The sequence below is a fragment of the Chiroxiphia lanceolata genome, chromosome 1 (assembly GCF_009829145.1).
Source record: "Chiroxiphia lanceolata isolate bChiLan1 chromosome 1, bChiLan1.pri, whole genome shotgun sequence".
NCBI lineage: Eukaryota > Metazoa > Chordata > Aves > Passeriformes > Pipridae > Chiroxiphia > Chiroxiphia lanceolata.
The window spans coordinates 111,464,959-111,492,333 of record NC_045637.1 but is presented as its reverse complement, the minus strand read 5'-3'; the positions used below and the strand labels follow the sequence as shown (position 1 = coordinate 111,492,333).

At 37.8% G+C, this 27,375-nt stretch overlaps 1 protein-coding gene across 1 annotated transcript; it reads right to left on the bottom strand.

Moving 5' to 3' along the window:
- Window positions 1-46: 46 nt before the first annotated feature.
- Window positions 47-27,099, bottom strand: NPHP3 (nephrocystin 3). The gene is made up of 27 exons (XM_032691098.1): window positions 26,684-27,099; window positions 25,939-26,064; window positions 24,584-24,734; window positions 22,436-22,588; window positions 21,009-21,142; window positions 20,600-20,760; window positions 18,547-18,694; window positions 17,931-18,005; window positions 17,201-17,380; window positions 15,686-15,789; window positions 14,907-15,021; window positions 13,756-13,899; window positions 13,118-13,215; window positions 12,537-12,639; window positions 11,857-11,939; window positions 10,699-10,837; window positions 9,837-10,001; window positions 9,243-9,340; window positions 8,358-8,480; window positions 7,827-8,016; window positions 7,443-7,684; window positions 6,969-7,044; window positions 5,705-5,832; window positions 4,617-4,857; window positions 3,162-3,287; window positions 2,456-2,571; window positions 47-2,284 (listed from the first exon to the last, which is right to left on the bottom strand). Exons 1-27 carry the CDS (start codon window positions 27,032-27,034, stop codon window positions 2,104-2,106), a joined length of 3,951 nt encoding a protein of 1,316 aa, XP_032546989.1. The 5' UTR covers window positions 27,035-27,099; the 3' UTR covers window positions 47-2,103.
- Window positions 27,100-27,375: the final 276 nt, after the last annotated feature.

The following is a 27,375-nucleotide window of genomic DNA, read 5'->3' as shown; positions in this document are numbered from 1 at the left end:
TTTTTTTAATTAAAAAGACATTTACAAGTATAATCTACTCCAACTGTAAAATACAATAGAAAATTTATTACTTCTTTTGTTATGAACTAACAAATTAAAGCACATTGCCATGGTTAAGTCCAGCTTTATTTGGCAGTCTTATAAAAGAAGTTTTCAGTTTTTACAGTGTCGCATGAATGTTGATGAATCAAATCTTGATATTCTGACTGTGTAATTAAATCTCCCTTGAAGCTGGTGACCCTCAGTTTTGAGGAGGAATTATCCTACACAGAATTATTACCTGGCATACATCATATATATAAATTACTTTTCCTTACTGTCCATGAGGTGCAAGTACAGGGACAGCTGTCTTGTGAGCACACAGTGACTACAGCTGACACACAGCCATAGGATTCTTAGTCCTACGTGATCCTGCTTTACTTTCTGTAGTAAAGTCTAATGTAACACTGAAGATCTAGAAAGTTGCTTCTTATTTAAATTAGAAAAGGAAAACTATTCAGGAGAGCAAGATACATCATTTTACATGTTAAATCAGAACAGAGGTGACAGACCAGATATCTGGTAATTCTTTAGAGAAGAGATTTACCAGATCTAGGAACAGCAGGCAACAGAAACACACACAAACTAAGTAGGTTGAGGGGTTTTGGTTGGTGTTTGTTTTCCCTTTTGCCCCTCTCCTTAGCTGGTAACAATCCTGCAAAGAAACTTTCCCATTTTCAAAACTCTTCAAGGTGGCTGGAATACAGTGGTCAAATTCCTGCTTTGACTAAAAACCCACTTTCTGAATAAGAGGAAAATATCCAGAGAGCTATTAGGAAGTACCAGCTCTTGTTGCTGTATCATAATATCTTCAAGAGCTATTTTTGATTTTTTTTTTTCAAACTAAATCTTCATCTTAAAAATCACATTTGGGCTGTATATTTGTGCTGTCAGTTTCATATACTGTTTCTTTTGCCAAGTTAGAGCCTTATCAAAATATTAAATTCCTCCTAACTAGAATAAGGGCTGAAATGGGTTATATTTAATTCTACTCCAAAAGAGGGAAAACACAGGGTGCAAGGTAAGTACCCCTTGGAGGTGAAGACCATTTGCATTTTTCAAACTGGATCAAATAAGTCTTTACATTAGTTGCCTCTGAAACATTATAGTGAGGTTTCAATTAATTTTCCACTTATATTAATTTTTAAATAAAAAGTATGTATTTAAATTGATTCATGGATTTGTGCACTGTATGAGACCAGACTTCAAACTGATTCTTCCACATGACTAGGGTGTTAAGAAATACAAGAGGCAGGTAGATTGGTTTATCATCTCTTTATCTGATGGCAAACTATTTTGCATCACTAGGTTTTCCCAGCAAATACACTGTTGTATTTTAAGGGATTCAGTGAGATTAAATAGTGAAAGTATCACTAAAGGTTTAACAACAGGGAATTGGGTCATAATCATTCCAATTCCTCACTGGAAATATTTTTACTGAACAGAGTGGAATCTGACAACAGCTTTAACTGTAGCTGATGATATATTTAGATATGTTAGCTTCCCAAGGAAAGCAATTAATTTTGCACAAGTCCCTTGAATGCGAGTTTGCTTAAAGCTGAAATAACCCTACAGGCAAAACTTTTGGTGGAACTGTATTTTCAAAAATTTTTCAAAATTACCATCTCTTCAGAAACAACTTTAAAGGCTTCTGAAAAGGGAGAAAGGATTGGTGAAGCAAAAATACACAAATCCTCTAAGCCATGCTATTACAGCACAGAAATAAGAACTACCCCATAGAGTTTATACAAGGGGTTCAGCTTAACTTGTTATAATCCTGGCACTTAGGCTAAGAGGTATCAAGACCATGTTCTTGGTATTAGCTATAACTTGAGCTAGCAACTAATATGTGCACCTATATACAACGAAAGCAGTTCACTTTGTACCATACATCCTGCAAAGTTGGAGGATTTCAAGCTGAAACATTTGTGTCCCTGTCATTCATGAAGACAGGTGTCGGTACCAAAATAGTATGTAATCCTTGGAAAAAGGGATTTGTCTTGCGAATTTTCTGTCTGCTTTAAAATACCAACAGAGACTGCATTTTCTTGGAGCAGGTTTATATCACCTTTGTCCGGGTTCCAGGAAAATATTTGGTGATAATGCACTTTTTAAGCTGAATGTGTCTCCACTCGATGAGTGTCGAGAAGTTGCTTTACCACCTATCAACAAAGTCTCTGCTTCTTTTATTTCCATAGCTCTCTTGTAAAGTTCAGCTGCCTTCTCAAAGTCTCCCCTTTCATAGCTTTGGAAAAGAGTAAAGCGCAGTTGAAAAAAAAGTCTCTCAAATCATTTAAATTGAAATACACACCATAGAGTACTTAAAGCTCTCTACTTTCCTAGCAAGTACACAAGCCCAGGATGGTTTGTTTCATGCAGTAATTTGCTTTTATAGGGTTGAAGCATATAATCTTACCTTAGCACTGCCAAGTTTTTCAGTGTTTCCCCTACGCGAGGATGCATGTGGCCAAAGCTGTCTTCATAAATCTTTAATGCACGTTCATAAAGAGGCAAAGCTTCAATCTGCTTTTTCTTTGGGTAGTAGAAAGGTTTTTTTTGTTACAGATGTGTATTACATTTGCTTTTCTTTTTTTGCCAACATAGTATCAAAGCATTCTAAATGCAATGTCATGCATATTTAACCAGCAAGGTGTTTTGAGTTCCCAATACCACTGACACATGAGGATGATCATTGAGATTGTCAAAGCAATTGGCTTGCACTTGCAAATGCAATTCCCACTAATTCTAATTAGGGTTTGGACTTGCCATGCAGTTCTGAAAATCTCAGTCCTGAAAGATTTACCAGGTGCTCTTTGATTTTACCTAAGGTAGCTTTAATCCCTGTTTAAAAATCAGATATACAGATTGCAGAAATCCAGGAAACAAGAAAACAAACTCACTCCTATTGATGCTAAGGAATTTGACAAGTGGACTGCATCTCCATTGAATCTCGTATTAGTTGCAGGCTAGAAAGTCTGCAGCCTTCTCAGGTTTTTAGTTATGCAAGTCTTATAAGGAATTTCCCTTTTAAACGCAATCAAGTTTCTTCGGTTTCATTTAGGTACAAATCATAAAAAAGTCTAGGACAGGAAAAATAAACATGTTAGGCATGAAAAACTTACCATCTGACAATAAAGGACAGCCAGATTTACCAGAGCAGTTGCTACACTAGGGTGTTTTGGGCCAAATGACTTCTGTCGAATTTCAACTGCTAGCTCATACAGAGGAACAGCCTTGTCAAGTTTTCCCTAAAAATAACAGGGAAAAAAATTATTCATTTCTCTTGTATCAAGATAGTAACAGTAAAACCTATTTTAAACAAAAGTCTTGGAGAAGATGTAACTGTTTCTAGAATAAGGGGTTAACTTTGGTTAATTAATAGTTATATTTTGCACAGACTGTTTATCATGAATATTTATTATGACCTAATTTTCCAAAATACTGAGCATATTCAACTCCCAGTTAACATGCTTCTTTTCTATGTCTATTTCTTCCTTTCTTAATTTAATTTTTCCCCACAAGTGTCTCATTGAGAAAGCTCTTAAAAAGAATTTTCAGTTGTACTTAAACCAAAATAATTTTCTCCACTGGATTTTAATTTGTGCTCCTTCAAACTGGCAAAGAGTTTTTTGATGCAAATATTGAGTGGTTTTGCAGTTTCTAGCAGCATGAAATTTAGAAGCTGAAGTGAGCAGAGAATATGTGACCCCAAACCATTTAATGCAGAGAATAGCAAATAATAATTATTTAGCAAAATCACAGGCACATTTGATCCAAGGGATTATCTTCAAGGTCATTTTCTCTTTGAAGAACTGTAAAATAATAAAATGTTTGTCATCCACTGAACTTGATCTTGGTTCAAGAGTTGAAAACTGTATATCACTATTACACTGATAATATCAAATAGTTAGAACAACCATCTACAGACACAAATATTCATAAAACATTTTAAAATGATGAAATGCAGTTTGTACTGCATTAACACGTGTTATTCCCCACAGTGCATTTTACAGGGGAGTAACTCATCTTTCACTAGGTCAACATAAGCTAAAGATGGCTCAGCCAGACAGTTTATCTGTAAAGTAGCATCTCTCTAGTAAGCCTTCAAGTTACCCTCAATTGGACTGTAATGTTCAAGGCCATTGTGTAAAAAGAACTATTTGTATACCCTTAAACGTGATTTTTCCATTAGGGCATAATTGACCAAACTCTTGTGTGTGGATGTCACATAGCAGACAGTGGAGAACTCAAATACAGCTAGGAAGAGCTTCCCTCACTTGCAGCTAAAACATTCACTACACTAAACCAGAAATTCTTTGTGGTGAACACTGAGCATGCAGGACACTGAGGACATGAATCAGAAATAGCTTTTTTTTAAATAAGGTGTGTTTTGAAAGTGCTACTGGGCTCTTTGGAATCATACTGAGGCCATTTTACTACATATTTTATGCATGTATTTAGAACACCAATAGCTGACAGAATTCCCATGCTCCACTCTTTTTGGATTGAAGATGGCAACAATGGAAGGCATTACAGTTCATTCACGTGCTCAGAAAAGGTAACAGGCTTGTGCTCACCATCTTTTTGTACAGCACCGCCAGGTGTTTCACAGTGTAAGCCAAGGAGGGATGATCTGGAGCCAATGCTCTCCTCCTGATGTCCAAAGCTTTCTCATAGAGTTCCTCAGCCTTGTCATAGTGCTTCTTCTCATTGTACAAGGCTGCCAGATTGTTCAAAGACTGTGCACAGTCTGGATGGTCGGATCCCAAGACTCTCTCTCTCATTTCCAAGGAGCGCTTCAGGAAAAGCTCCGCTGTCCTACAGAATATATTTGTTCAGCAATATTTTAACATTATTGTAATATCTCTACAGGCTGAAGTTTGAAACAAAACAAACTCAGGCTTGGAAGCTTCACAGGTGCTGCCAGCTGGTAATGGACTTTCCCCGAAATAAGCAAATGCCAAATCAGCAATTCTTTTATGCAGTGTGGAACTATACATCCTGCTAGGATAGATGTAGACAGAGAGATAATTAATGTATTTCTGTGCAAACTTGGATCCCCCTATTAAGGACTGAAAAGCCCATCTAGCAGATTACACGCCCCCATAGCTATTCTCTTCTTTAATTCAACCTCCATCTTCAATTACGCAAGTAATCCTTCCTTATTCAAAACATTCTTCAGACTTCTGGGCAACTCCTCATAGTAATCAAGTACTTCCATAGATAAAGCAATTGTGATGTATGAGGTGAAGGTTTAGGACACACAACACATTTTTCAAGTAACTTTAAAGACTATAAAACATGTTAAAGCGTTCAACAGACAGCTTTCATGCCAAAGGGGGGGAGATTGGAATCAATTTATATATGTCATGAGCTAGATTCTCATAGCAGAATCTGTGAGAACTGTAAAAGTAGAAAAGACTGCGTAATGCTACCACTCAAGCAAAGGGCATATTTATCTCACTGCAGTTGTGTATTACTATTCCATTACAGGATTACAGCAGCTCCTCTGCCAAAACAATGGGTGATTCCCCCATAAAACTGACAGCATCCATTATAACCAGGCAGTTCCTCATCCTGACATTTAATACTAGTTCTCCATGCTTTGTCTCCATTTAGACCTCTGAGACCACTCAGTGGAGGTGTCACAATTACTACAACTTACTCAAGATTATTCTGCAGGTAGTAGAGGACTCCAAGCTCATTAAGGGTTCGAGCATTATCTGGTGTATCCTTGCCCAATGTGAGCTCTTCCAATTGCAGGGCTCTTTGACGCAGGAGAGCAAAGCCACACTACGCAAAGAACAAAGCAATGTAAGCCAATCACCATTACTTTTAAAGTTTAACACTCAAGATAGAAAATCAAAAGAAGCACAATAATCCTACTTAAGTTCTTTTTTCGAGCTACATGGCACATGCTTATTTATAATGTAACTAAAATGTGAAAGTTTGGTGAAAATTCCTAGGCATTCAAGTTACTGTGCTGTCACATGAACCAGTTTCCCTGCATCAAACATGCTAATTTGCATAAACTTCACAGTTCAAACAACCAATTCAGACCAAATTCTTAGGTTTATAAGATCAAAACTTCAAATCAATATAATGTCCAACACCAAACACCATATACAAATGCTTTTACAGTATTACTCAAGGTGTCACATGGATCTTTGTAAAATGGGCTGCCAAGTTAAATCTTACATGCAAAATAAATCACAAGTAAAAAGTGTGGCCGTTGTTACGCACTCTGCCTATTTTTGATCTTTGCAGTCTTAATAAAAATATCTGTGCAGCAGAACTCATTACAGAAATGGACCAAATCTTTATGAACCAAATTCATTTGTATTTAAGCACTGTGGAAATAGCAACATTTTTATGGCTTTTTACTACTTTCATTAGAGCTACAACTAGAGCTCTGGAGTTATTAGCTGAACTCTTACAGTACAGGCATTACATGACAAACCCTTAGCTCAAGAATGACAAGAGGAACCCTGGAGCTGGAAAACAACACAGAAATAAAAAACAGATAAAAACTCAGTATGTTACCTAATATCATTACTGGGATTTTCCATTGCAGTAAGCACTGTATTCACTGGTAGGATAAATGCCTCAGCTATTCTGGAGAACACCTTTTTCCCTTGCCACTTTGACAGACAATGGGATCAGCAGTAATTCTGCACCCCTGAAACGTATATAACCACTTCTTTCTTTTCCATCTCTCTCAACTCTATTCCAGTTGTACTGATACATCTCTACTTCCAGCAGAGTTGAAAGGGCAGTTACCAAGGCTGCTGCTAAGCTACTTCACTACCTATGCCCACAATTATCAAAAGCCCTCGAGCTTTGTCAGCTCTGCAGACAAATTTTATCATCTCTTTAGCAGAGTCGCAACATGCCCTGCACTTCTTTTTTAATATTGCACATTTCCTTACCAAACTGCCTTTCTGCCTTGCTGCTTTTTGGCGTATTTTGAAGGACTTTTTCCTCAGTTGCTCAGCTTGTTCATATCTGAAAACAGTTATTTGTAGTGTTAGAAGGATGTCAAATGTAGCTTCAATGAGTATGCTGGAAAGCTTCTAAAGTTACTTGAGGGTACAGATTTGAGAATTTAGGAATCTTGAACACAATCATACTTTTTGTCACAGATAAAAACACCCAAACTGCCAAGGGCCAGATAATACCACTCCTTTATCTCTCCAAGTTTTTTGTTAAACTAAACACAAAAGCAGGCCCCTCCTAGGTGGCCTGCTACAAGAATAGAGAGGGAATGCTCATGTTTGCATTAGAACACATTAACTCAAAAAAAGAACCAAAGAAAAGTTCTGGCTTCAGGAAGAAAATATTTGCTGTTACTTTTCTTGTACTACCTCCACATAAAAGAAAAACAGCAGTGTATTTAAGCTTACTTGTTCTGCTTTTGGTACAAGGTCGCAAGTGCATCAAGTTCACGGGCTACCCGAGGGTGTTCAGCTCCATATGCATTTTCAGAGATTTCCAGTGCCTGTTTATACAACTGCTCAGCATTTCCAAACTTCTTCCACTGAACATACACTCCTGCTAGCTGGTGAAGTGACTGTGCCACCCTTGGGTGGTCTGGATCCAGCGCAGTCTCTCGAATCTCCAGAGACCGCTGCAGAGGAGCTACAGCCTGTAACAACCAAGTTCAGAGTATGATGGCAGCAGGCAGCATCATATATGCTACAATAATTTATCAACTGCAATAGAAAGTACACACTGAGCTCTGCTTAATTTGCCTTTTTGCTGTTACAACAATCTCTAAACGTACTTACCTGACTGAGAAGACCTAGGTCCTTAAGAAACCGTCCCAGGGTCTCATAAAGATCAGCCAGGCAGATCATACTTTCCTCTCCCTCACAGTTTTTTTCATATTCTTTCAGAGAGTCAAAATACTCAGCTGCCATAGAGCTCTTATCTTTCCCAACCAGCTGCCAGTAACTCAGCAATTCTGCAAAATGTCCCCTGTTTTAACAAGGAAATAAGAATCTCATCTTATCTTTGATACCCCTCTATTCAGACTGACACTAGCTTAGAAACAAAAGGGCCATGTGCACAAACGTTGTCTTTATGCTACAGCATCTACAGAGACAAGACTAATGCTATTCAACAGCAATATTATCCCTTTACCAACCCCCAGGTGTAACAGAATAGAAAAAATAGATTATTTACATGAAAACAGCATTTAGCACTTCAGCCTCTGTTATTTAAGTACTTTTAATCTGCATCTGTCACTTTTTGATTTATACTGACAAAAAATTACTTTGAAATGTTTATAATCCCCAAAGAAGTGGCTACCTTTGTACCTTTTGTAAAGGTTTTGGGATACAAAGAGATTCAAAAGACACTTGTGTAGCTTTTGCTTATCACTCTGCTGTTGGAAGAGCCAGGGAAGTTCATCTGCGCTTCTCCAAGTCACCCGGTCTCGACTATTGAAAGAATAACAAATTAAAATTAAAACCCCAGAGGCCTAAAAGAACTTCTCAATTTGACATGAAAACTAGGCAAGCATACAATTGCCATACGTGAATGACTAAACAGACAGATTACTATAAGACCTAGGTAGTCCCTTTTCTTACATATTCATTTTAATTTCACCTCAGAAGGCATTGGAACCCCCAGGCCCTCCACAGGAAGCTGCTTCTCCATCCCATATGGGCTATTGTGTGCCTGCCAGCAGGACTGCAGCCCTCCAGCAGCCCAGTGTCCCTTTGTGTCTCCTCTGTCTGCCATGCTGTGGCTCTCTTGGCTTTCTACTACCCAACAGTGGATGCTCAGAGGAGCAGTAAGCAGCAGCCCACAGCTGGGACACACTAACTCAGGATGTAAATGCAAATCAGTTTGCAAGCTGGACATGAACTTCAAGTTCCAAGCAACCTCAAATTTCCTAGCATTCACTGGGAGTTAAAAATCCACATGGGGTCAGGTACAAGATAACTGATATGGTATAAATTCATGCCCTATGTTTTCACCTGACAACTCTATCATTATCATAGCCCATTCCCCTCCACAGTCCTCATTCTATTCCAAGATTAAAAAGCAACATATCAATAAAACTTCTAAACTGACAACGAGGGTTTTGCAGAGTTATTTTGCCATAACAATTTATTAAACTCAACCAAAGAAGGAATATGAAGAAAACAAAAATATCTATGAGGCAATTTAGCACTTCTTGAGGAATTCTGACCTACCTTAACTGCATGGTGAAATACTCCACTAGTTTTTGTCTATAGGCAGAAATAACATTTTCACCTTCTTCCATATACTCTAGTTTCACCATCTCCCAAGCCTGAAAGTAAGGATAATTAAAAAAAAGGGAATGCATTTAAAAAAAAGGGAATGCATTTAATTTGCTTAAGTGCCGATGATACACAGTGTGTTAAGCAAGATGAAACGCATTTTATTTTATAGAATGAAAATCTCTCAATGATACAGGCACTGCAAATAGATTGTATTATATTAGACCAAAGCTCTGGTTATTCAGGTAATATTCCCTTCTCCTTCAATTCTTCTTGGTTTTTTTTTGTGGAATGAGTTTTTTCTAGTACACAAAGAGTTAATAACTAATAGATCAGAAATTTATGAAGATCTGAAAGATCAGATTTTCAACAATATTGGTATCACAGCTCTAGTAGTTTTCAACGTGATTCTAAATCAGATCAGATGTTAAGGAGAATGGATGAGCAAACATCAAGACCTACCTAGTTAACAACAGAACTTATCTAAAAACAGAGGTTGGCATTGGCGGGGGGTGGGGAGTTTCACTTGCACATGTTCAGAATTACCTGGAGGTGTTGGAACTTCAGCAAACCACAGCCATATGTCAGCAAACACATTTTGTGCAGGCTGTGAAGGAGCGAGGCTAAGACTGCAGAAGTCAGCTCAGGATAAAGTTCCATCAGCTCTGACTCACTCATGCCGTTGTGGCTGACACCGATGACACACAGTATCTACAGAGAGCAGAAAACACGTTTTATGGTTAGCAATATTTGCTGCAGAGCTTCGTTACACTGAAATGTAAAGAAAAATATTGTTTATTGCTGTGATAACTTTGTAGCCAAAGGAAAAAAAATCCTGCCTACACAAGCCCTTTCCCTCTTCTCAAAGAAGAGACCTCAGTGCTAATGCATTAATATTCTAATAAATGAAGCACCAAATGGGACACTGGGATAAAAAAATGGCTCCTTAGACTTTCCTCTAAAACATTGGGGAAAAATAACTTATCGTGAGGAACTTCCATCTAAGTAAAATACAATGAAGGTTGTTATGCTGCTATTACCAAAGAAGTAGCAATTATTGAGTATCTTGTCTTAATAAGAAAAAATGTTTCACACAAGAGGGAAATTCTGTAAAGGTAGGAAGGGAAGTCAAAAATGTAATAAGCAGTGCCCTGTATTCACAAGATACTATGTTTTGATTGCATTTACTATGCTCAGTGTAGTTAATCACCAGATCAGGGCAGTGATCAGCAAGGAAGTGCTAACTCTATACCACATCATAGTGAAAAAACTCTGCTTTATTTTGTGAGACAACAGCTCAGTCTATATTTAACACAAAGCAATCATATGTTCTATAGTTATGGAACAGAAATAATTAGATTAATGAAATTGTCCCTTCTATGCTAATAATACACACTAATCTGCTTACCTCTCTCAAAAGACCTTTCTCTTTTTCACTCTGCAATGATTCTTGAATTGATCTCAGAACAAGCCTGTACAGTGACACTGTGTCTTGACATTGGCAACACTGCTGAAGGATTTCGTCAATATTTCCTGTATTTCCAACACTGAGCAGGAGGACAAAAAGGGCAAGGTTTAGCATATTAAATTTGGCTGAGTAAGCTGGAATTGAAACTACTGAAGAGCTCTGGATTCCTACTGGGTTCAAAAGGTGCACAGCACCTGATGAGATTAAACACAGAAGAGGTGAGTTCCAGACCCCACTTTCTGTCATATTGTCTGATTTTTCTAAATAGCTGCAACATTTTATTGTACAAAAAAGTAAATTGCAGTGTTCTTTCCTCCAGCAGGAGTATAAAATAAGAACATCAGGTTGGATAAAGATAAAACCATACGCTGCTGTTTCATTTAATGCATTTACAAAGTATGTTTTCAGGAGCAATCAAGCCTTCTAGAACATAAAACAGAAACAAAAATAATGAAAATCGGTCACCCGGAGTAAATTATCAATTAGTGTATCATCTTCTGGGAGTCTCTTAACTAAAAATGCATCTTTCTCAACAAGAGGAAGTCTAGGTTAATAATAAGCCAATGCATTTATTAAGTATTCTCTTGCACAAGAGGGAAGATTAATTTTCTCCACAGCGGGAATTATAAGGCTAAGTACCATATGCAGGACGTTAAACTAAACAGTTGTTGAAGTTCCTTTTAGCCTTAAAAATCTATGAGGCAAGCTATCTGGTACATCAACAAACACAACACACCTGAATTTAACTGTTTAATAAAACAATATCAACACTCTCCAAACACCTTTAAAAAGCACTGGAGCAACTGACATACCCAGGAAGAAGAACAACATTAAAAAAAAAATATAAAGAGAAGAGCTGAAAAAGATACAACTATTTGGATTCACTTATTATGAAAATGGTGACTGTATACTCTCTGATTTCTCTTCCTATTGCATTCACAGCCAGTGAAGGGTGAAAACTTTGCATACTTCTCCACTGTGTTTCCTTAACAAGATTCATTCCATGTTAAATGAAAGTATTTCAAAAGGCTAACAAACCCACTTAAAGTCTTCTAATCTAGCGATGAGCATAATAAGTTCCAGAACATCTCAACTTACCAAGCAATGGTTTTGCCCAAGAGAGTGACATACAAAGCATTGCAAGTTGTGGCAGAACGACAGTGTCTCTCAAGCTTCTTCTCCTACAACATTTTAAGTAAAATCTGTGAACCGATGAAATTTACCAAACAAATAAAACATTCACTGTTTGACAAGAAAATAAAAGTTCTAGATATTCTTCTATCTGTAACATCTGAACACTAAGACATGGTAACTACTGCACAAAATACTGCATATTTTTCTAGCTATAGGAGCATATGAGTGAAAGCTTCCTTTTGAATTTAAGATGAAGAGTAAGGATCTAACATTATATCCCAACATGAGGCTTATCTTACAGAATCAGTCTCCATGACAAAGGTAAAATACTGTTTTCCCCATTCGGCCAATCATTGTTACATTATTATGCAACAATAATTAATTAAAAATAACTAAACCTTCTAGTATGCTAAAATAAAATAACACATTTACAGCAACATGTGCAACTGCACTGTTTATGTGTTAAAAATTTATGCTGCTCCATATGCATTTCAGTGCTAGGAGCCATTGCTATCTTGAGCAACAGTATTTAGTTAGCTAAATATAATACTTTCTCTTGGCAGCTGGGCTTATGTCATTTTTCCATGTTTTCATTAAAAGTTATAGCAAAGTAAGGTACTTTAGAAAAACTACAACAGACATACCTGCTCTTTAGTCAATTTAACATTTGCAGAGCTACATTCTGCATTAATGAGAGATTTAACATCTTTGAAATTCAGTGGATCAAGATGAAGAGTGGGCCATAACCTTTGGTAAGAGAGAACAAAGTCATATTCGAACCTTATTAAATAGCACACAAAAGGAAAAAAAAGGCATCACAGCTCCAGAGCTTTTTAAAGATTTATATCAAAGCAGTAATTGAAGCTGTTCCCTGCTACTATGAAATTCTAGTTCTCTCAAGTCAAATTTCCACTTTTAACCTTATCCTGAATCTACATCCTGGTACTGCGGTTCTTGATGCGCATCTGACTGCATTTAATATCATCTTCCATACAGTCGTGTGGATAGATCCATCACAGTAGAACAGAAATCTGACTGTCCAACAGCTAAAATCTGTCATTGTGACTACAACAGAGAAGGTCTCATTTGTCTCACAGGTTGCAAAATCATACCCTATTAAATCTCCACATCTTGACAAATCTGTCTGCTCTTCAATGAGTAACTGTAATTTAAAATAATAATTCTAACCCAGGCTACTTTGAAACATCTCAGAAATATAACATACCTCCAAGCCTGTGGACACGTTTCTACATTCACTGACACAATCACTCTCACGTTCACTGGCAGTGGATCTATCAACCACTTCATATGCTTCTCAGCTTGCTTAAAAACAAATTGCGGTTGCTTAATATAAAGATTGTTCAAAACAATGCCAGAAGTTAATACAGTTCATTAACTGCACAACTCAATGCAAGGAGTCTTAAATTCTCCAGTGTCCTTAAAAATTATTCATGGTCTAGTTCTTGAGACAGGACTAAATGATTCAACTATAAGTATCAGCACGACTATATACTACACAAAGCAGATAGAATACTATTGCTGAAATGTACACCTCCTAAAACGAAGGCTCTTTACAAGCCCCATAAGTCAGCTCACAGCCTTGAATCTTTCGATAAGTAATGTAACCAAACTGCTCAAAAATTAAAGTGTTAAGATAAATTTAGAAGGAAAAAACCCAAGCAACCCAACATAAAATTTATCTACAAAAATAACTCAACTGCACTTTTTACAAAACTATTTTCTATATGTTCTCTTTAGAGCAAAACAAACACTAATATTTCTGTTACATAGCCATGGCTGAACCTATTACAGTAGTCAAGATTTCCTTTAGATGGACAAATGGCAAATACTTTGAAAACATACCTGTATTTGGTCAATAGAATCAATAATTATAATAATGCTGCCATGATGGCGTGCAGAAAGTTTTTCCAGCCAACGGGGAAATTCTTCCAGAAGTTTAGCTGGATCAAAAGTCAGAGGTGACACTAACCAAGAGTGTTGCATAAGCTGCAGAATTATAAACAGATACAAGAAATTCTACCTTAAAAATCACGTAGGATAGTTGAAAGAAGTTCTAAGAGGAGAAAAAACAACAACAAGAACAAACAAATAAAAAACCCCACCTGATTTTGGGGCAATTTCTCTAGTCAAGTTCACACACAAATCTTTCAGTATATGCAGAACAAAGAATATTTATTCAACTCAGTATGTAAATTCTAGAGAAATTACCTGAGTTTACACAATGGACAAGAAATTTGGAGACTTAAAAGACTTAAAGTTGTACAGGTTAAATAGGCAAACTTCTAAAATACATGAGAAAATTGCAAAGATAGCACAACTGATCTCATTTTTTAAGGGTTTTAGTCCTGTAAGGTCCTTAGTGCCACCCTGTGATGGAACAAGAAAGCTCAGACCCTGGCACAGAAAGACTCCTCACTTATTCCCCATGTATTTAGTACACAATTAAAAATAAATTAACATAGGAGAGAGACTAGTCTAGGAAAAATATGGTGCCAACTGGTCCAATACAACCTCAGGTTGCTAAACACATAGACAGAAGAGGTACCACCTGCCTCTCCCATTGGCCAGATGGCAAGGAATTTTGGAAGGAGCTTATACGGTTTTATAAGTCATCAGTGTAGGTCACTGGAAAGGAAACTGCTAATGTCAATCTATTATGAATATCCCAGAGATGCTATTTAATTTATCTATATTCAGTGTATGGGATCAGATTCCCCCCATTTTATAATGCCTTACATTTCATAGACTCACAGAACAGTTTGGATTGGAAGGGAACTTTAAAGATCACCTAGTCCAAAACCCTTCAATAAGCAGGGACATCTTCAATTAGATCAGGCTGCTCAGAGCCCTGTCCAATCTGAACTTGAATGCTTTTCTATTACATTTGTATTACTTTTCACTGATGTAGAAAAATCTGTAGAAAATTTTATCTTTTGACATGCAGTGGCACTTTCCAAAGCAAGAAGCGATGCAGGGTATGTAACACATCATACCTTCAAAGTAAGGCGTTTAATTATCAATGCAGATTCTGAACTAGTAGACATGGGCCTCCCAACAAAGTGATAAAGAATTAACGTGTTTGGTGAATGCTTCTGTTGTAATTGAATCCTAATGACAGAAGAGAAGGAAAAAACCAGACTCAACAGAGTGTAATTTTGCAAATATATCCCAAACAAACACCATCAGTTTTGCCAAAGGAGATACAGTATCTTAGCTAGAGGTGTTCCGTGTTTATCTTACAAAATACGACAGACATTTCCTGAGCTATAATTAAACTTTTAATATCAGATTCCATTTTTGCTCTCCCCGGTACCGACAGCAATTAACAAATGTCCTTCCTGGCACTGGATAGTAACTTTTAAGATGCAATGACATCATCGATTTATTTTCATGCCAGCAAATTTTGTCATAGCTCACAAGTGACCACAAAATACATTTCTGTGATAAATTATTTGGATTTTTCCTTTATTTCGGTTAAAAAGACTCCAGAGGACGCCTCTTGTGTATCAGAAAAGGGTAACATTATTGAGCTACCAAAACCACATGGTAATGCTGTGCAAAGACAGTTGTAAGGTGTTGCAGCTGGAGTCAGGTAGATGTTAAAGGCAGTCCAGATGGAATTTGCTACTCAAATATCACAAATCTTTCCAGGATGTTTCAGTAACTACACTGCATTGTAAATGCCCTGGTTTTACCTCTAATTAGACTGATACAATATTTGAAATGTAATGCTTTTTTCTTAAATTTCATTCATGTAAAAAAAAAATATTACCATTTTGACAGAAGGAGAGATTTCCCAGAGCCTGGTCCTCCTGATACAAGCAGTGGTGGAATTGGTGCTGGTGCTGCTACTAGGTCATTTAGACGTTCAAAATACTATAAAAAAGAAACAATCATTATAAATATTCCACTGTTTAAAGCAGAAATACAGTATCTGGGACTGTGAACCATGTAGATTCAAAATGTATGTACTGATTTATTAAGGTAAAGGAATAACTACTGAAATGCAATACAAATGAAATACAAATGGAAAAAATGTTGTCAGGAAACACTGAAACCACAAAATTTACTACCATTTTTTTTAAAAGTGTAAAATAAATAAAATAAATAAATCTCATCTAAAATGGAACCTTCAGTGCTAATAAATGGGGTTAGTGTTACTATACTAAAGCAACAGGGTACAATGTTTGTTCAGGCTTCCCTGCCCCCTGTTTCCCCAAACTACTCCACTGCACTGGATATGATTGCCAGGACAAAGCCTTCGAAGTTGGCATTTGCCATAAATGATATTTTGAGACACTAAGCACACAAAAGAAGGTCTTCTTTCACCACTCACTTGGACTCACTTGGATGTCCAAGAATGTTGTAGCAGGTGACGAAAAAACCCCAAACCACACCCATCATCTGCTTGGGAGAAATATTTTGTCTTCAAAATTGAGATATAGATTGGTATTTTTTCCTTAATGTTCTAATATTTTATTGCTCTAGAATGTAGTAAAGATGTTACAGTCTTCCAAACCATCACCAGTATAAGAGTAGTGAAGTAAAAGAACATATTATGCTAGTAAATAGGGACACTAAGAATTTAAATAGAATAATACAGAAACTGTGTGCTTATGTTACATTGTAACATCGAGGAAGGTTGCCCAAATAAGCTGTTGCACCACATTCTGCGACAATGTTAATGTTTATCTTCCTACATTCATTATATCTTCCCTGTTCCTGACTCTCACAACTGGAAATGTTTTAAAAACTTGATTTCCAGTAATGAGTAAGTACCAAGCTATTCAGCAGCCTTCTATTTTAAAGTTTCCTATGTTCTTCTTACATGGCTGCAAGATGAGATGAAATCTTTTCATAAGTCATCTCCTAAAAACCTAAATCCAGCTGTTAAGATAGAGATGGGATTTTCTCGGAGAAAAAGAAAATAAAAGAAGAGAAAAAATAAAAAAAAAAAAAAGAAGAAAGACATTCAGTCTTTTCTTTTGACAAGCAAAGTCCTGAAGTCTAGGAGGACAAAGTGCCTTTGGCACACCATTATAGCACTCTCCCCCAGTGCAGGAACAACAACTACTTCTTCATCAATGCCATTCAACAACACACAAACTGGCATCTCTCCCAAAAAAGAAATGTGCCATCTATATAAGAAATAGGGTTGTCTCTAGCATAAGGAGTAATAGCCTCAAGGATGCTTTCAGACACAGATTCTTCTATAGAAGTACATCCTGCCTAGCAAGGGATGGAAATGAATGATGACTTCATGCATATACCTTTCCAATGTACTTACTTTTTCAAATCCCAGTTCACATGTTGAATTAGAGGCCTGCTGAAAAGCTTCCATCTGCTCTTGTTCATCGTGTGCATCCCACAACACATCACCAAAAACTTCTTCTTCAGGAGCAGTGGAGTCTTCCTTGTTACCTAAATCCTTGCCTTCTAGTTCTGTCATTTCACACCCCAATATATCCTAAGGAAAAAGAAGATTACATGGAGAAAATTACAATTACAATTCTTAACAGTGCAGGCATTTTTGCTGTTAGTCTCAGTATGAATGCAACTCTACTAACACCAATATGCTCATTTCCTTTTAGGGTAGAAGAGAACATAAATAAATAAGCAATTAGATTAAACCAAGTTAACTCTGAATGCACAGGTCTCAAGACATTGATTTTAGTCATCTCATAGAGGGAGCAACTTACCACACGGAAGAATAAGGACAGAATGGACTACGCAGTCTTTCCTTATTCTATGATGTGGATAAAGAGAAAATAAAAGCTAATTTAGGCCATGAATAGATCCCTTTCCCCTGGTGTATCTTCTTCTGTCCATAAAACCACTGCTCAGTTTGGGGTTTTATTTTCCACTTGCACATTTCTTTGCTTGCCAGATATTAATGATAAAATACAAAAAGATACTTTGAATTACATCTAAGTAGTATATAGTAATCACACTGACATAATTTAAGACCATAAATCAGAGTAGGAACAGAAAAAGCTAAAATGCATCATATACTCTACCTGTTTAATTATTTTTTCCACACAACTATAGATTTCATATGCTCCTTCCTCCACACCTCCAACATGGTCAATAATCTGAAAAAGTAAATGGTAAAGCATGATGCAAATCTGAGTCCAATTGAGAACAGTATCTAGGACTTCATACAAAAACATTCTGGAACACATTTAAATTCCATTCTGTTGCCTTCCTTATGGAAGATTCATTTTGCCTAAGATCTTTAAAGTTGGGCATCTAGTTTCAACTCTTGTCAACAGTTCTCCCTGTAGAGGAAAAAAAAATGGCAACTGATCTATTTTCAGACAGGAGGAATCTCTCTGGAGGTACACGTCTTTCTCTTCAGTGGCTGCAGAGGCACTCAGATAAATAACTCTGCCATTTAAGTGCCTAAACACAGGTAAGAAATTCTATCCTTATAACATAGATTTTTTTTTTAGTGAAAAAAGCAGTTGCTTTTTTTTTTCCTCCGCTAATGAAAATTTTGCAACATTCATAAATTACAGCTTCATCGATTTGCTTACATTAGAGCATCCAGAGCAATGAGTGTAATGCCATTTCTCCTAAAATCTGGGCCTATTAGCACTCAATGTTGTTTAGAACAATTTTTAAATGCCATACCTTTGCTTTGTTCACGTAAGAAATTTGCTCAATTAACTGTTGCACCGAGACTGAACTGACTCTGTCATCCTCCTTTCTGTGGTAAATTAACCGGGGTTTTTCTTCTGGATTTCTCAAGAAGGCTTCTTCACAGTCCTCCAACAAACAACTAGATTGGAAATCAGCATTCTTGTGCTATATTACACTGCTGCAGTAAACAGTTCAATCAACACAAGCTCCAAAGATGGGTTTCACTGCAAAATCTAATTCAAAAGTCATATCTATTTACAGCAAAAGGCAAGCAAATACTTCAAAAGAGAATTTAAGAAAAACTCTGAAGCAAGGAAAAGCTAAGGGAAAATTTATGCTACTTGTACCAAAACCGTTAAAATCATTTATTCATTTTTATGATTATTGATTTGTAAATTAAAAGCTGATATTCCTGTCATACCAATTTGCAGAGTGAAAGGTAATTGCCTTGCATGGAAAGAATATGGTTTCATATATGATTAATGAGCATCCTATACATGCTCTGTCATCAGTTTTCTGAAGGCTCTGTTGTATTCCTTGATCTTTATAGGAAAAGTCCTTTAGTATTTATCAGATACAGGACAGTCTTTCAATTTACAGTAGTTAAAGAGGAGAACTACACATGTCCAAACTCAAAAGCATTTTGCATTTGAATATGTGAATAAAATCCATACATATCATTCACATTCCTGTTCCACAGAAGGAACTATAAGACTTGGGGTTGCTGACAATAGCAAATGGGATCTCTCAAATATTTAGTTCCATATACAAGCACTACAATTTTCATCAGAGTTTCTCTAAGAGAAATTCTCCAAATTAATACTATTGGCAGGAACAATCTTTAACTTGTTTTTTTTTCCTTGCTTATTTTGTCCTTAAACACTTGTGCCCCACATACATAAAACTGGGTTATTTGGCAACAGCAACCCCTCCGAGCCAATATATCCTCAGCAGCCAACATTGCCTTCCTAAGAGTATAAATGTATGGCAGCTCTAGTCCAGTTCCTCTATAAAAACAAATCATCATCATCCATGGCACTTGGTTGTTTCCTAAAGCACTCTATTGTTGTAAATCTTAGCTACTAGGGTCTTAAACTAGCCTTTAATTCTCTGTGGACCAATTTTTTTATTTACAGAAATAATACAGGTGGTCAAGTTAACACAAGAGCTCTAATAACACAACAGTATTTGAAATCCCTAGAGTTCAAAACCTACCTCTAAAATTAAATTTAATGCATACTGGTATCTTCAGATTTTTGTATTCACACAGATGTTTTGGAATGATCACGCTGTGATTCTTAATATTATCTTTTCTAATCTTTTTTTCTCTCTTCTTCAGCAAAAGGACACCCCTCTCTCCTGCAAGCATCAAAACTACGCTCCACCCAAAATTTTCAAATGGATAACAAATACTTCTAACACAATACTGAAAGTATCCCTAGGATGGCGTTTTTCATTTAGTAAATCATGTTTCTTCTTCTAGAAGGTTAGGAAATTACTCACTGAGCAAACAGAACACATTCCATCACTATTTGTTGTAAAACATCATGACTTCAGTAAATCAAGCTGTCAAAAGCTAGCATAAGGTAACAAACAGGGGTGCCATGAAATTAATCCAAAAGACAACCAAAAGCAGAAACTAATATGTGATAGAATAAACCCAAAATACTACAGACAGGTGTAAGGCTAGATAAGCAAATGAAAACCACTGAGGATATTTGCACCAGCCATCTTGAATTCCTAAGACACAGCTGTATGGACAACAGAGAGGTGCTCTTGGAAAGCAAAACATTTCTGTATTATGAAGACATCTTTCAAGCTGTATTTTAAGAGAATCTGTAGCTACAAGAAAAAGGAAATGCTACAAAGCTGATATATCCTTTCAAGTGTCTGCACTAGCAAACCTAAAGTTTGAAGGAGTATCACTTTGAAGATATTAGCTTAGGAAATGTACTGAGCAAAACATCACATGCATTTTAATAAGCTATGTGCTCTGCATAAATTACCAATTTCCATTTGTTTTACCAGTCTGGAAAATCCTCACCTTGGCAAAGTTAAATGCAGGAGCAAAATGACTAACGAACTTTTTTCAATTTCCCATTTTCTTACATCCTGAAGAGGCCTTTCATTTTCTGATGAAAAATTAACAACTTGAAAGAAGTACCCCATTGTTTCACAGACTCTTTGAAGTTTTGGAGAGTAGTTCTGTAAGCAAATTTGAATAATAGTACTTTATTATTAAACGTGCATAGTACTAAAGACCCATTAACCAAATCTGTTTCTTTTCTCTAGGCAGTTTCTCCCCCTGAAGTCCTTGACAATATTTCACTGTTTTTTTTGAAATCAGACTACATCTACTAAAACTTTCAAGAAATATTAGACCAATTTCTGAATCAGTATCACATTGGAAACAAAACAGCATAAAAGTGAGCATAAGTTTGTGAGGTACTTACTCTAATGAGGATGTTCACTTCTGGTTGAGTCTCATCAGTACTAATAATATAACATCTTACTGTGTTACTCCACAGAGAATGGGAAAACAGAGGAGTGACCTGTAATAAACTGGCAACAGCAGCATCCCAATCATCTGTCAATGAAAAAAAAAACCAAAATGAAGTCTAGAGATCTCCACATCTCATTGCACTGCATAAAAGACAAGTCATCACCTGTTAATATTAAGAATAATGCATTTTATCTAAAATAGTAGTAACATTTCAGTCAATTATTTAAACTTTATAAATTTTAATTTAGAGAACAGATTTATATAATCTGATAATGTCATACAATTTGATAATGTGGCAATACAAGAATGTTAAGTATATTTATATTATCATTACAATATTTCCTTTAAAAAGAACTGATGACATGTTTACACAAAATCAAACTGATAGTTGTAAAGTAAGTAATAATATGCAGGAGTACCAAATTCACTCATAACCATTTTTTTTCCTCCAGATCTACATGCATTTCAATTACACCATGCAAATAAATGACAGCAAAAATCTATGGGAACTTTCTTTTCTAGAGAAAAAGTCCATTGCTTTCTATAGCAGTATATGTCTATTCCCTATAGAAGCAATGACTTTTAAAACCTTCTTCATTTTGTGGCTGGTCATTCTTTCCAGATAGGAATAGGTTCTCCTTTCAGTACCCCAAGGTACTGACCATCACAGGGCAGACCCTCCCCTCCCACTTTGCAGGTACAGACTTCTGAATCACAGCCTGAAGGATTGAAGAAAAAAAGGAGAGACTGCCAGTGAAGTCAGCTATATGCAGGAGAGGTTCCAGAGCCAGGACAACAGTGAAGGAAACCAAAGTACCAGAAGCCAATTTACAAGAGACATTTGGGAAAGTTCAAAAGCAACAGTTATTGACAAGAAAGTATCTAGCACTGATTTACATAACAAAACATACATCCTGATCTTGCAATTAGATTTCCATAAATGGCCCCCTAGGCAGAGTCAAACCCCACGGAAATCCAATGAAAAAACCAATATAAATGTCACGTTAATACTCAGAAAATATAGAATCTGAATACAAACAGAAAATAGAACACCAGCAGATACTGAAAGAAAGGTCACCATCTTCCATAGTTAATTTAAGCAACAAAATGGTATTTGGTTTACTCACAGCAAAGCACCAGTCACTGATGTTTGCTAAAATCACTGCTGCACGTGCCATAATCACCACATATATTAAACTTAGTGTGTACAGCTACATTTCTTTTTATTTTTACAAAGAAGAATTCCAAATAACCATTTAGTCAAATTACCCAAGAACGGACACAAAAGCAGCTAAGAAAGAAGAGAATTACTTAAGAATGGATAGAAAAATTACACAGACAACTATAATCCCAGCAAAACAAACTACCATTACTTACCTCTGTTTATATTTGCAAATGGTCCCTCGACATCTATGGAGCTATGAGCAAATTCAGGCCCTCTGAAAGACTGCTGAAGTTGCATCATACTGCCCATGGATGGCTCACTTCCCAACACTCCTCCATTCCAGTATTCAGATTGTGCCCCAGTAGCTAAAAATTGGAAAACAAAAAAAAACCCTCTTCATTGTCACTAAACAAGGTAAATTATCAGTCCTTAATACTCCAGCTGAAACTTACAGCCACATGCCACTGACCAATTTTTCTCTCCTTCAGCAGATTCAGTCACACCTTTATGTGCTGTAGTTCTATATGGGCGCTTGTTCAAAGATAATGCAAATCCACGATGTTAAGGATGAGGTTATTTGCTAATATTTGCTATTACACAGATTGCTCACATCTGTTAGTTCAAATATTGACCTGCATTACAAATCAGGAAAACAGTTCACAGTATTGCTACAGTCATTTGTGCCCATCACAAAACTGACAACTTTTGTTCAGGAATTGTTCCAGCAATGAAAAAGCATAGAGGGGCTGTAGATCAGGATTGAAATCTGGGCTGTTTGAGACAGCTTTGACAGCATCTCTTCATAATATGTTTGGATTACATTTCTGCCCACCAATATACAACATTCAAGACACTAAATAAACCTTCCATGGAGAAAATCAGGAAACTGAAAAAGACTTAGAATGAAGTAAGAAGGGAAGTATGAATTGAAAAGTTAATTTAATACAAAAGGAGAAAGAAAAAATATATAAAGGAAAACTACTTTCTATACTACTAACGTTCATCAAATCATAGAATCACAGAATGGGTTACTTTGGAAGGGACCTTAAAGATCACCTAGTTCCAACCCCCCTGCCATGGGCGGGGACACCTTTCACCAGGTTGCTCAATACCAGACCCAGTCTGTCCTTGAAAACTTCCAGGGATGAGGCATCCACAGCTTCTTTGGGCAACCTATTCCAGTGCTTCACCAACCTTACAGTAGAGAATTTCTTCCTAATATCTAATCTAAACCTACTCTCTTTCAGTTTGATGCTTTTCTACCTTGCCCTGTCACTAGATGCTCTTGTAAATAGTCTCTCTCCATTTCTCTTGGAGGCTCACTTCAGGTACTGGAAGGCTGCCATTAGGTCACCTCAAAGCCTGCTCTTCTGCAGGCTCAACAAACCCAGTTCTCTCAGCCTTTCCTCACAGGAGAGGTGCTCCACCTCTCTGATCACCTTGGCAGCCCCCTCTGGACTTGCTCCAACAGGTCCATGTCTTCCCCGTGCTGGAGATCCCAGAGCTGGATGCAGGACTCCAGGTGGGGCCTCACCAGAGTGAACAGAGGAGCAGAATCACCCCCCTCGACCTGCTGCCACACTGCTTTTGATGCAGCCCAAGATACTGCACAGTTACTATGCAAAAAACCATCACTGTATTTTGAAACATTTCCACTTCTAAATACTCCTGCCAAGATGTGATGGTTGACATACCTCCATAAGCAAAACAAAGGTTAAGCAACAGCATTTGCACACAGTTTTTCCTCAGTAACCCCTTATAGTGTAAGAATTAATGGTCATCCTGAGGAGTGTTATCTGCTATAATTACTGCTCTATTTTGAATCAGATCCGAAGTCAGTGGACTGATCACACACCCATCTGAACCCTTCCCATGTTATCAAATATTTCATAGAGCATAAACAAGATTTTGTATATACTTCATCTTTGTAAATATCTAACTCTGCTACTCTGAAAAATACAGTATATGTCATCATCCAAAGTGTCTAAGATTGCCTCTAGTTTCAGGTGTGATTTTTGGATCCTTTGGAGCATGATCTCTCAGATCTAGGATCAGAAAACTCAGAAAAGACTAGAAAACTCAGAATTGTTCATGGAACAATTTTCAAAAAACATTCAAGTCACTGTGTCTAGACAGTACTTGGTCTTCATCATCTATTCATGTGTAAGACCAGAAATGTGGGGTTCTCACAATCTAAAACAAGTTTGCAAAGTCCATTGCTTTTATCCCTTAAACCACTTTAAGTTGCTTTTCATCTGGATTAATAAAACTCTTTTTCACAAGAATATAAATATCTGTCTTGTGCTTTACTGAGACTTCAGTCACGTTTCAACATAAAATATTGGGGATAAAATTCTCACCTGTAACATCTGTACAATTATCATCAGAATCAGACTCTTCAGGATCAAACACTTGGATTCCTTGGGCCTGGAGTCTCTGGAGTTTTGCTTCTAGCTCTCGTTTGGCCCTCAGTAAGTCCTGAATTTCATTTTCTTTAGTTTCTCTAAAAATCTACGAGCAGGTAATAATTAAAAAAATTTAAAATTCAGTATCAGTTCCTGAACTCAGCTACTTTCAATTGGAAAAATAAGCTTCTAGCATTCATTTAGCAGGCAAAAGCATGAAAATGTGAACACAAAGCCATCAGTAGTCTATAAATGAGCAGGAAAACATAGTTTAAAATTATCTATTTTTAAAATTTTATCATTTTAAACCTTAGCATACCATTCTGAAAGTTAGAAGCCTGCATTAGTATGTTCATTAAAAATGGCAAATAACTCTCTTCACTTTTTAAAGTTTACTGTTTTCTAAAATCACTACATGTAATATTTTTTCAAAGGTTCCCTTTTATTCTTCTATGTAATTTTTTACAATCACATATAATCTTGTATTTACTTATTATTGTTGCAGAAATTTAAATTTCCTATGATAGAAAGTGATCAAGCATCTCCAGATGACCTGTTTGTAAAATATTACTGTCATGTGGGGAAAAAACCACAAACCTAGATTTAAATTTAAAAAAAATGAAATATTTCTCAAGTTTCATTTTCTTAAGTAAGGTCAAAACCAATCCTCTTTTTATATATCTGCCAAACATTAACACCAGTTACAATTAAGGATAAGAAGAATCCTGAAAACAGTACAAAACTAGGACCTGCTATACTGCCCTGTTTTGGGTGGTAGAAGTGTCATCTGCAGCAAAGGAACAGCACAAGTATCGGCCCTTTCAAGTCATTCCTCCAGAAATGGAGGAATTGTCTTTAACTGGTTATCATATTTTGGCAGTCAAAAGAGATGCACCAGTACACATTTTTCTTTAATGTAAGCTAGAGGTGTTAAACCTTACAACATAATATATAAAATTCATTCAGAAACAATGGAACTCTGTGTTTATACATTCCTTCAGCACATGTCAGTTTGCAGCCCATGTTTTCTTGTCTCTCTCAAAAATTAATATACTCCCATGTTCAAATAACATAGGAATTTAGTTTAATGTGCCTCACTGCCTATTCTTCTTTTAATATTTAAAAATTTATTTTCTATTCTTTTTCCTCATAGTTTCACAGAGAGGTTTTGGCAGGATTACCTTAACGGAAATAGGTCTTCATGAGGTCTTCATGAAAGCTATTGAAGAAGCATTTAGGGAACATGAACAAGTGACATCCATTTTTTTTTTTTCGGTCATTTTCCCACAAAAAGAAAAGTCAAGCCATACCTTGAATTGCCTTTTGACCTTGTCTCGATCGTGTTCAAAAGTAGCAGCTCTCTCCATTGCTTGGTATTTAGCTTCTAAGGCACTTTCTTTTTCCCTAAGTATTTTCTGGTAAGTTTTCTGAAGGGCCTGAAAACATTTAATATACCATTTCTTTCTGAGTTTTATCACTGATAAAAGGGTTTAGACTGCTTTTCAGGTCTGTCTACAATGTTATCCCAACACCCTACATCTTTCCTTATTGCAGGGCAGACAGAATCACAGAATCACAAGGACCCACAAGGATCCCACAAGGATCGAGTCCGTCTCCTGGCCCTGCACAGGTCACCGCAAGAATTGCACCACGTGCCTGAGAGCATTGTCCAAACCCTTCTTTAACTCTGTCAGGCTTGGTGCTATGACTACTTCCCTGGGCAGCCAGTTCCACTACCCAACCACTCTCTGGGGAAAAAATCTTTTCCTAATATCCAACCTAAACCTCCCCTGACACAACTTCAGGCCATTCCCAGGGATTCTATCACTGGTCACCACAGTGACCGCACGGCGCGGTCCCCATTCCCAGACGCACACCTTGACGGCATCCCTATGGCTCACCAGGATAGCACCGGGGCACGCACCATTCCCTCAGTACCTTGCCTTCCCTCGCACCCGCCGCCTCCCTGACAGCTTTCCCAGGGAAGCGGGACTAGACCTTCGCAGCCCCAGCTTTGCTGATCAGTCCCCTCACCCGAGGGGCAGCGGGCGCTACCTGTAGCTCGGCGCGCAGCCGCTTATTCTCCCTGTCCAGCTTGGCCTCCTTCTTCACCATGGAGGCCACCTCGTTGTTCTTGCTGACGCGGAAGATCTCGTACTCCTTCCTCAGGCGCTCGTACTCGGCCACGCACTCCAGCTCCTGCACCGAGGCCGTGGACTTGAAGCTGGCGCCGATGAGCCCGCCGGGCCGGGAGCCGCCAACGCGCCGCAGGGACCCGCGCAGCAGCCGCGCCTTGGGCTTCACCTCCACCGGGATCTCGCAGGCCTCGCCGCCGCCACCGTACGTGTCCTCGATCACCTCCCCGACCACGCCCGCCGGGCTCACCAGGGACGACGCCGTCCCCATGGCCCCGCTCCCGCCGCCGGGCGCGGATCTAACCCCGGGCCATGCGGCCGGAACCTCCGGCGGGACCTGGCGGCGGGGACGTGCCCGGGGCGGAGCGTTGCCGGCTGCGGGTGCGGGACATGGTCCGCTCCATGCGCCGGCCGGACGGGGAAGGGAGAGCGAGAGGAAGCGGCCCCGCGGGCCGCCTCTCTCCCTCCTTCCCTCCCTCTCCCGCTCCCGCCCCGTCCCACGGCGGCTCCCTGCCTGGGAACACTGCTGGAGCAGCCCGGGAGGGGGAGTGCGAGCCGTCCCTCCAGGCTGGGGAAAGGCGGAGGGAATCTGCTCCTTTCAGGAAAAGTGAC

Bases quoted from the DNA above. Each gene is read 5' to 3' on its own strand.
- NPHP3 (XM_032691098.1), bottom strand. From the start codon at position 27,034: ATGGGGACGGCGTCGTCCCTGGTGAGCCCGGCGGGCGTGGTCGGGGAG. The intron at 24,735-25,938 runs GTATGGCTTGAC...ACCTGCTCGTAG, and splicing joins AGGTCAAAAGGCAATTCAAG to ATTTTTAGAGAAACTAAAGA. The intron at 3,288-4,616 runs GTGAGCACAAGC...TGTTATTTTTAG, and splicing joins CGGTGCTGTACAAAAAGATG to GGAAAACTTGACAAGGCTGT.